The sequence below is a fragment of the Stomoxys calcitrans genome, chromosome 1, assembly GCF_963082655.1.
Source record: "Stomoxys calcitrans chromosome 1, idStoCalc2.1, whole genome shotgun sequence".
NCBI classification, from domain to species: Eukaryota; Metazoa; Arthropoda; class Insecta; order Diptera; family Muscidae; genus Stomoxys; species Stomoxys calcitrans.
Genome location: NC_081552.1, coordinates 35572281 through 35582492, shown reverse-complemented (window position 1 = coordinate 35582492; position 10212 = coordinate 35572281). Strand labels below are relative to the sequence as shown.

General features: G+C 41.5%; 1 protein-coding gene across 1 annotated transcript; it reads right to left on the bottom strand.

Moving 5' to 3' along the window:
- Positions 1-43: 43 nt before the first annotated feature.
- LOC106092415 (caprin homolog) lies at positions 44-9506 on the bottom strand. Its single transcript, XM_013259275.2, has 4 exons — positions 8956-9506; positions 4162-4344; positions 3934-4100; positions 44-3872 (listed from the first exon to the last, which is right to left on the bottom strand). Exons 1-4 carry the CDS (start codon positions 9454-9456, stop codon positions 857-859), a joined length of 3867 nt encoding a protein of 1288 aa, XP_013114729.2. The 5' UTR covers positions 9457-9506; the 3' UTR covers positions 44-856.
- Positions 9507-10212: the final 706 nt, after the last annotated feature.

Sequence of the window (10212 nt, the reverse complement as noted above, 5' to 3'; positions counted from 1 at the left end):
TTGTTGAAAGGATTTCTTTTGCTTTGTTTCTTCGTGTTGTTGGTTATTCTTTTTTTGTTGTTGTTTATTTAAATATAAGTATCTCATGTTTTTATTATTTTGTAATCGTTTCTGGATGTTGTTCTTTGTTTTTAATTATTATATTCATATGTTTTTTTTTTTGTTTTAAGATTAAATACATAAATTTTTTGTTTTTATCATATAATAATAATAATAATAATGAAAAAAAGAGGTTTTTTGCCTTCTGCTTCATAAGTAATTTCAAAGGATGCGCTTGGTTTTTGGAAGTGGGGTATATGAGATGGGAGCGCTGGGGAGACGAGGATATAAATGAAGAACATGAATCGGACGGCCATAAGAAGAGACAACTTTGTTTTGGTTTCTCCCTTAGACTAAAATTCATTTTCAGTTATAAATATGGCTTTTGGGTTAAAAAACTCTGCCAAGGTCTATGTTAACAGTGACCATTGGCACCTTTGCAAAAGGGACAAGAGTTCTTTTAAAACGGTCCGGTCTGGTCTTTGTTTGTATGTGTGTTGTATGTATAGGACATGTTAGGGTACGAGTAGGATGTAGGTTGTAGGGCGGGTGGGGCGTTTCGGGACTTGAACTATCCCCTGTATGTGTATGAGGGGACAGTGGTCTTCTTGTAATACATACTACTACTTATTTGTTTCTCTAAATACGACGTATGAATTTTAATATTAAAATTCTCTTATTTCTTGTGGTTTAATGCTACATATTTCATTTGTATTATTTGTAATGTAATTGTTTCTTGTTGGGTTTTGCTCTTAGGAGGATAGCTTCATCTTCGTGTTTTATCCTTCCATGCTGAGACGGCGGCGCATCTTTGTGTCTAGTTCTTATTCTCTAAACCCAATGGCATGCGATTTGAGGACTGCCGCGAGTTCATGTATGAATTCGAGTTTGTGTTGGATGAGTTGCTCTGGCCACCCTGTGTGCGTCCGCCTCCGCCTCCCATGTGCCTGGGTGGGGGTCCATTGCGTGGATTCGCCGAATTGTTGCCTGAGGTGCGGGGGCCACGGTAGTTGCCCGCGCCGCTGGACTCATAGCGGGAACCTCCATCTTTGTTGGGGTAAACATTTCCGCCACCGCCGCCTCCATTCTGATAGTAGCCGCCACCGGAGTTGTTGTTTTCATTGTTGCGGAAATAAATACCACTACCACCAGATTGGCCTCCCCTGGTGTTGCCATTTTGTTGAGGTCCTCCTGAGCCATAGTTAGAGCGTCCTCGGTAGCCGCCACCACCAGTATTGCCGCCAGGTCTTCTATCATCTCTGCGTTCGTCATTGCGTCGTTGATAGCCACCGCCTGGGTTGCCACCACCCACACCTCCCCCTGATCCTCCACTTCCCTGATTACGGTTGGCCGCATTACGTCCATAACCTTGGGTGGAATCTTGGGAATGCCAATGATTGCTGGCATCGCTGCGATTATCACTGACATAGCCACCGCCTCCGCCGCCCTCCGAGACATTGGCGTTGTTGGGCGTCGCCGTTGAAGAGGTCCATTCATTTTTACGTTGCTGCTGTGTTTGCTGCACCGTTATGGGCGAGTTGGCATTTGCCTCTGCTGTATTCCATTTGTTCGCCTCTGAGGCCACATTGGAAGATTTAAAATCACCTGTTGTCGCTGCCGCCGCAGCAACAACTGCTGTGGCCTTCAAACCAGCATCTGTCCACTCGTTGATCAAATCGTTTTTATTCAATGGCACCGAGGTCTTGCTCGATTCATCGTCTCTAACGCCCAACGATTTCTTGAGGACATTGGCAGCGTTGTTGAGTTGATTCTGCATTTGTTGCTCATAGCTGAGACCGGTTACAACGGGGTTGTCAAAGGGGAAGCCTGCACTCTTGGGGGTGTTATTAAGATCATTTTGGTTGGGAGTGGTTAGTTGATGGGGTGTCATAACGCTTCCTGCGCCCATCACCTGTTGTTGTTGCAATAAACCACTTTGTTGCTGTTGTTGTGGTTGATTTTGTGGTGGCATTGTTTGCTGCATCTGCTGTTGCATCAAATGATTTTGAGGAACTGCATTAGCAGCCAAGCGGTTGATTAACATCAAACCAGGAGCCTGTTGAGCAGCATCCACTGAACTGGACATAAGCATTTGCGATGGTGGCTGTTGTTGTTGTTGGGAGTTTGGCTGCATATTCTGTGTATTCTGTGCTTGCACAGGTGAAAACAGTTGTTGCTGCTGTTGTTGTTGGATGGGTTTTTGGCTTTGTGGTGCTTGATGTTGCATGGGTTGTGTTTGTTGTTGCTGCTGCTGCTGCTGTTGATGGAATAAAGGACTTGACGAGTTGCTGGCTAAAACATTGGCTGCCTGTTGGTTGGCTGCCGCCATTTGTGGGAATGATTGGTTTGTGAATGTTTGAGTTTGTATAGGTGTTTGCTGGGCAACATTTTGCTGAAGTTGCTGGGGTGGCATTGGCACCTGTGTTGTGGGTGGGCCACCACCATTTGTCAAAATTTGAGGGTTCTGTTCAGTTAAAAGATTGGGAGAGGGCTTCTGCTGATGTGGCAAGTTTTGCATGGCCACATGTTGCTGCTGCTGTTGTTGTGGCATAAGCTGTGGTTGCTGAGGCGCTTGCTGCTGCTGTGGCAGCGGTGCCTGTGTCTGTGACTGCTGTTGTTGCTGTTGCTGTTCAAAGATAATAGTAGTCTGTGGTCCAACCTGACCTTGTGCATTCAGTTCGGGGGAATCCAATTCACTGTCCTGCAGGAAATAGAAATTGCCACCACCAATGACTTCAGCCAAAGGACGCATTTGTTGCAAATACTGTTGGTGTTGTTGCGCCTGTTGTTGCGCTTGTTGTTGCTGCTGTTGTTGTTGCTGTTGTGGATGAGAAGGATGTTTAAAGAACCCCTGCTCTACAGCATGCACAGGTGTGGGATTGTATAGACCTGGCGGAGGTGGGGGTGGTTGTTGCATTGGTGGTGCCATACCAGCCACAGCTGCGTTTGCCGGACTACCAAGCATTTGACGCTGTTGTGTTTGTGTTGGAACACTAGCTGCAGCAGCGACAGCTTGCTGTTGCGGAGCCGCCAAAGCAGCATTCGTTACAATCTGTCCTGGACCCGCTGGGGGCGGTACATTACCAATAATGGCACCTCCGGGAGCTATTTGTTGCATCTGTTGTGGTGTTGGTGCAGGTAAGGCAGCATACATGGCCACATGTACGGGTGTCGTGGCTCCGGAATGTCCAGGAGCAGTAGCTGTAGTCTGGAAAGCAGGTACAGCCGATGCAGGGGGAGCCATAGGCGTTTGCAACAATGGCTGACCCGGTGCTGGCATATTGGCCATTACCTGCTGCTGTGGTTGTTGGTGGTGGTGCTGCTGCATTTCCAAATTTTCACCATGATGAGGCGTCGGTTGCTGTTGCATTGGTGGTTGATGATGTTGTGGCGGTTGCTGTTGTTGCTGTGCCGTCATTACGCTTTCATTTGCATCATTAACAGAACCAGTGGCAACATTTTCCACCACATGCAAATTTTCCATTCCCTCCTCCAAGCTGGTTACACCTCCTACCGCATTCTCCTCCTGTTCGTTGGCCAGAGTATCAATTCCCACCACACCACCACTGCCCTCCTCCATGACATTGTTGTCCATGTCATTGCACTCTTCCTTGATTTCTGTCTCCACAACATCTGTCAAATAGATTTTATCCAAATAATCCGAAGCTTGAATGCGTTGGAAAATTCTTTTCACATTTTCATAAGTGGTTTCCCCATACTGCTTTGGACGTGCATCTATGGTCATGGAGAATATTTCCGCTGCCTTCTGGGCTGAAGTGGCAAAGGGGACATCTTCGGCGGTTTCGGGACGTCTTGTTTGAACATCCATACAACTAAAATTTGAAAAGTAAGATATTAAAAATTCTTAAACAAAATATGGTTGTTTTGGCCTACAATTTTTCAATTATATCCATTTCACTTGGTTCCAGTTTGGTAGCACCATGTTCGGCAGTCATGAAATCGTTGCGCACTGCATCATCAGTGAAACAAGACAGAATGTTTTGTATAATCAAAACCTCACGTATCTTAGTAGTTTCAGCTTGAGCCTTGGCAATCAAATCCTGTAGAGAAATTTCAAATTGAATGGCTCTATTGACGATTATGATCATTTCCTAAACTTACCTTGCGAGCCTGCTTCTTCTGTTCCTTTTCAGCATCCTTGGCGAATTGCTGCATTTGCTTCACCAAATCACGTGCAAACTCAAGAGTTGCCAATACCGCATCATATTTATTTACTGCAGCCCGCTGTTCAACGCTCAACTCCTTACCGATGGCATCAAGGGCACGATAGCCTTCCAACTTTGTCTAAAAAAATAGAGATCATTTTTGTAGAAGTACTTTTGCAAATTGTTCGATATTTCCTTTACTTTGAAACATGACTTTATTTGTTGGACGATGATTGAGAGAAAGTGCAGGCATTATAAAAGATCCAAAGAACATATAATCTTATAAGAGGCGGCGCGATGAGTACCAATCCAAATGGGGCACTGTATATAATTCAAGATTTTGTAGTTGTAGCTGTGTTGTACACTGAGGCGGCAGCCCTTGCCGATGAAGGACTTCATCGAGTCAATCTGGTACGTACAACCGGCTGGCATGGGATTGCTAATTCAAGTTGTTGAACCTATACAAGGCTGCCGACTATGAGACTTAAGGCAACGGGAATGTGGATCGAGAGCAGATATTGCAGAAAAATCGAAGCGATGATAGGAAACCTTACTGGATATCGCAAAAAAATACATAAGACGACACTTGAGGTCCAGCACGATATACTAACGGCAGCGTCCTAGTCTTAGCTTATACTTAGCTAGAGGACAGCACAGGTCTAATAGACTATGTTGAGGAACCAAAGACCGATTTCTGCCTTACCAAAAAACGCTCTCTCTTCCTGCAGTTGACGTTGTTGACCATAACACGGTCTTGCAGGCAGAGAAACCCGGTCATCAGAAAATGTTTGAAATAGTACATTATCAACGCGTGGGCGTCGAGTGTGAAAATCTTTATGTTGGCCACTAGGACAATCGCAACAATGTCCAACTTTGAGAAGTTCATACTCGACGTCCTCGCGTTGAGTACTTTTTTCAGTACTTTTTTGACCCAGGAGTACCGTAGTACCCCCGAAACCGATTTAGTAGCACAGATTATTTTAGGAAGATTTTGGATGTCTTTCAAAGTTTTTTTCCTTGCAAGCGAGTACTTTTAATTTCACGAAACTTACCCCGACGAAACAGGTTTACTCACTTGTTGGTCAATATTGTCAGGTCCGTGCGACTGCCAAACTCACGTTATTCAGGATGTTGGGGATTGGAAATAGGCAATATCGGTTCATATTTAGTTATATTTGCCTTATTCGAATTGTCGAGCCTATAGGAAACTTACTTAAAGTTCTCTTATACCAGTGCTCAAAAAGTAGTAAAGTACTCGTATACCATACCATATAATTTATATATTGTGAGTTACATTGTTTTGCTTTGAGGTGAACAAATAAGGCAAACAAAAGGTAAGGTAGAAGTTTTACTGAAAACTATTTTTGATTTCTGCACTCGAATCTTCGGGGCTAATATACCTCAGAGGTTACCATGACCGTCTCTGACCCTGAACGCCTGTTTAAAATCCCTACGAGAGCATCAGAAGAAAATTCAGCGGTGGTTTCTCCCCCTAGGTCTTCAGCCGTGATATGTTCTCCAATAAGTGGGAGGTCCTTTATCATTGAGCATTAACTTGTACCGGACCGAAATAATATGAGATATGTATCCCCTCGGTTCCTTATTCATGGACGAATTTGCAAATAATATCGAATCGAATATTTTTGAACTTCTCTTCCGGTCCAAAAAGCACCTTTTTAGTACCATTTCAAAAATTTTATTTTCCATTCCTCGTTGATACTGCACTATTTCAAACATTTTCTGAATACCGGGTATCTCTGCCGCCAATGCCGTGTTATGTTCAACAACAACTGCACAAAAAGAGGGAAATCTAATAACAGGTACAATTGCTAGCATTCGATAGTGGCGGCGACGAGGACACCGGAGAAACAATCCCTGGTTATACCGCCAAGTCAGAAGAAGGTCTCACAACAAGGCAGCAGGAGCAAATGGCTTACTAGCAGTACTGTTTTAAACCGGAGGCAACACTCTGTGTGGGGTATGTGCATGTTGTCTTTGCAAACTGGTTGGAAGAAAGCATACCCGTTGATTGGAACCTCATAAACAAGAAAGGAGACAACTGCTGTTGTTGTTGTTGTAGCAGTGTGTTGTACACCGAGACAACTGTTGTTGTTGTTGTAGCAGTGTGCTGTACACTGAGACAACTGCAGTCTCAATAAAACTGCTATCACTCTATATGTGCTTGGCTAATGGTATGTCACTTTTGCAATTCATCATGTATGCCAAAATTGTCAATTTACTATCACTCATCAGTTTTGCAAACACACTTGTGAAAGTTATGATATACCTTAAAATCTAAACAAAAGGAATAGAGCACGCTGTAATCGTCATGTGTTTTTTTGATATGTGATTGTCATATGATAGTTTCATTCGTATCAAGCTGTGTGCAATTTTAACAATTTGATTATGTAATAAAACAAAAACATATAGTGTGATAGCAGCTTAATTCTACCTTACAACGCATGTAAAATACTTTTGAGCGTACTGTAGGGGGAGGTTAAAATCTAATTTAGCAAGATAATTGCACACTATCAAGCCCACCTTGTATCCGGTACATACGCCGTAGACAAGTTATTCCCACCGTGTCATATATTGGAAAACACTCAAGAGAATAGGAAAAAACCTCTCCGAACCGTTCAATACAAAACGAGGTTTCAGACAGACCAACAGCTTATCGTGTGATCTCTTTAATATCTTGCTTAAAAAATTTACGAGATGTTGGATAGATGGCGATACGACAAGGCGAGTTATTAGTGCCTTTTAATATTATGTTATTGGTTGCCCAAAAAGTAATTGCGGATTTTTTAAAAGAAAGTAAATGCATTTTTAATAAAACTTAGAATGAACTTTAATCAAATATACTTTTTTTACACTTTTTTTCTAAAGCAAGCTAAAAGTAACAGCTGATAACTGACAGAAAAAAAATGCAATTACAGAGTCACAAGCAGTGAAAAAATTTGTCAACGCCGACTATATGAAAAATCCGCATTTACTTTTTGGACAACCCAATATGTTCCCGCGGCGATTGGTCATATAGAACGGAACGGATGCAGAATATCGACATTGCATGAACCACGAGTTGCATGACACATTAGGATAGTTAAACGTAGCAAAAATAACGATTCCGTTAGCTGGTTCCTGTTGTCAGAATGAATGAAGAAGCTCCAGCGAAAAAAAGTCCTTTGCAAGTAAATATTGTGGTAAATGAGATGACCAAAATTCCGATGAACAGATCAAGTGGAGAGATACCTCGAAACTAGGTGTTAACAATTGGAGGAGCTCAGAAGATCGTGGCGCTTGAAAATCTATTCTAAGTTCGACTAGTGGAACAAATGTTATGCCAAAGACAAAAGTAAGTTGAGCAAACTTCGAACCGGACTTTGGGTAAATTCTTCGACTCAAAAACACCGACCAACTATGTACCCAGGTGCATACGCATAGTTTTAATAAAAGTAAACAATACTTCAACATACAAAATAGCCAATATTAGCAGGCAAGCAGTTCTCAAAAAAGAAAAACATTTACTTTATTTTACAGCCTACTTGTGACAGCCGACAAAAGTCTAGACTTCCCCATTTTCGTACGAAAACTACTAAAATTATACAACTATTCAAAATAGACCATACAATTCAGGTCATGAAAGAATGAGTGGTGAGCCCCCGAACATCATGGTAAATAAACAAATGTGAATCATGACCAATAAATGGAATTAGAAAAATTAGCAATGATAAATCATATGTATATTACTCAGTCATTGAAGATAACCCATTAAACGAAACAGTAACAATTAAAAAATAGAAAACGATTGTTTCTTTCTTTCGAGTATTGAAACACCACCACCCTTTTTGAGCACACACACATCCCTCACAGTGCAAACATTCAACGAATGACGATAGAACAAACAACAATAACCGCAGAGAAATAATACAAAAACAGAACTACAAAAAACACATGCCAAAGCAGAGAATTGCCATATTGAGGGTCATGGCAAAAACATAAAACCTACACACATAGAAGAGCCAAGAAAATAACTCTCAGGTCACAGATGACTAAAGACCAATTGCATAAAAATATGTGATCGTTTTTACGTAATTTTCCATAATTTCTTTTTCATATTTCCATAAACTGGAACTTTCAATTTTCACATAATCTGATGCCAACTCCATCTGGCAACCCCAAAAGCATTTTTATACTAAACATGGCGTCGCGAAAAAATCCGCAAAAACGAACACACAAAATGAAATGAAATGCAAGAAAAAAATGGTGGAAAAATGGGACAAAGAACAAGCAAAATTCCATCCTTTGTCCTAAATCTCAATTTAGATGCCCAAAATTTTCTTAGCCAGAGCTTAAGTATGTTCACTTTCTAAAATAAAATCTTTTTCACTAAATGTTTAGAACTTATGGGGGAGGGGTGAAAAACTTTGCCGGTCACAGACGCCTATGTATTTCTTTTATAATTTCACGAAAAACCCCTCTCACTTTCAAGGGAGGGGACAAGGGTGGAGACTTGCTTGAAAATCTATGAATTGGTTAACAGAACTTCTTGAAATTTTCAGTCACAACAATCACGGAGCTCGGATTGCAGTTCACCTTGGTTTTACATATTCATCACTTTTTGGGCATTTAAATTAACTTTTTTTGTTCTTTATTGCATAGCACTTTTTGTGGAGCGCACCCCACAACCAACAATTGTCGTTCGACTCCAAATCACATACACACACGCACTTACGGCACCACTCATACTCACCTTACGTTTTTCCAAATTGCGTATTTTATGCTCAATTGTGGTAAAAGTCAATTTCATGGGATTCAAGGCATCATTGCCAGCATCTTTAGAGGCGGCCGAGGGAGCCGCAACCACGGAATTACCAGCGGTCGAATTAGTTTCCCAATTTTTTCCATTGTTATTGCTGGCGCTGGTGCATTGATCAGCCGACGACGATGAGGAGGAGGTGACGGCAGCTGCCACCACATTGTTGGTTATTTCCTTCGCAGATTTGTTGCTTGATGTCTCATTGTTGCTGCCGCTGCTGCTATTACTGTTGTTGGACTTGATTGAACTTTCCGTTATTTTCTTATTGCCCTTACCACTACTACCACCTCCGCCACCGACACCACCACCACCGCTGCCAGCACTAGATCCAATCGGGCCACCAGAATTCATTGAATTCACGGAGGATTGTTTCACTAGTTTATTATTTGTTGTTGTTGTTGTTGGTATTGGTGTTGCAATTGAAGCAGAAGGCATCCTTCCTCTACGGATAAAAACTGAAACAGGAATGAAGCGAGAAGCAAAAATTGATATTTTTATTAATCGATTATTCGATTTTTGGTACGAAAAAGTCAAAAAGCAGAAGACAATTTTCTGGTTATAAAAAATCGAATAATCGATTATAAAAGAAACTCATCGACTTTGTGTGAACTTGATTTCCGATATGCAGCCAGCGAAAGATTCGTTGCTTCATGGTTAAATTAGGCATGACATAATAACCAGGTAGTTTACAGTAAACAGCAGACTACAATTTTTTCTCGCAAAGTGCATTATCTGTCAACGAGCTTTGGTTGGTTGTGTGTGTGAATTATAATTAAGAACCATGACACACAAAAACAACGTAAAATGGCGCGAACTAGTAGCATACAAAAAATCACAATTGCACTAATCACTGATTTTAATAGATAGTGCAGAGAAGCTTAGCTGCGAGCGACCGTGCGCGTCAACCGGTTGCGGATTGTGGAATACGGAGTAGCTGCAATGGTAGTCGCGGACAAACAGCGGTATCGAGCGGAATGTCTTATGGGACGTTTCCATTGAAGTTTTTATGATCTAGATTTAACAAATAATAAAAAATAAAAAAAAAAAACAATTTAACAAATAGAAAAACAAATCCTGCCCGTTTACACTGCATTTTTCGGGATTTAAGTGACACATACAACCATACATGCGTATACATGAACGGGCATATCATACGCAACCATACACAATTTTAGAAAACAGTTGCATATT

What these genes read in the sequence shown, in the direction of transcription:
- LOC106092415 (XM_013259275.2), bottom strand. Translation starts at nt 9,456, where the DNA reads ATGCCTTCTGCTTCAATTGCAACACCAATACCAACAACAACAACAACA. An exon ending in GCAATTTGGAAAAACGTAAG is followed by an intron (nt 4,345 to 8,955) that starts GTGAGTATGAGT and finishes CTATTTTTTTAG; the next exon opens with ACAAAGTTGGAAGGCTATCG. An exon ending in AGAAGAAGCAGGCTCGCAAG is followed by an intron (nt 4,101 to 4,161) that starts GTAAGTTTAGGA and finishes ATTTCTCTACAG; the next exon opens with GATTTGATTGCCAAGGCTCA.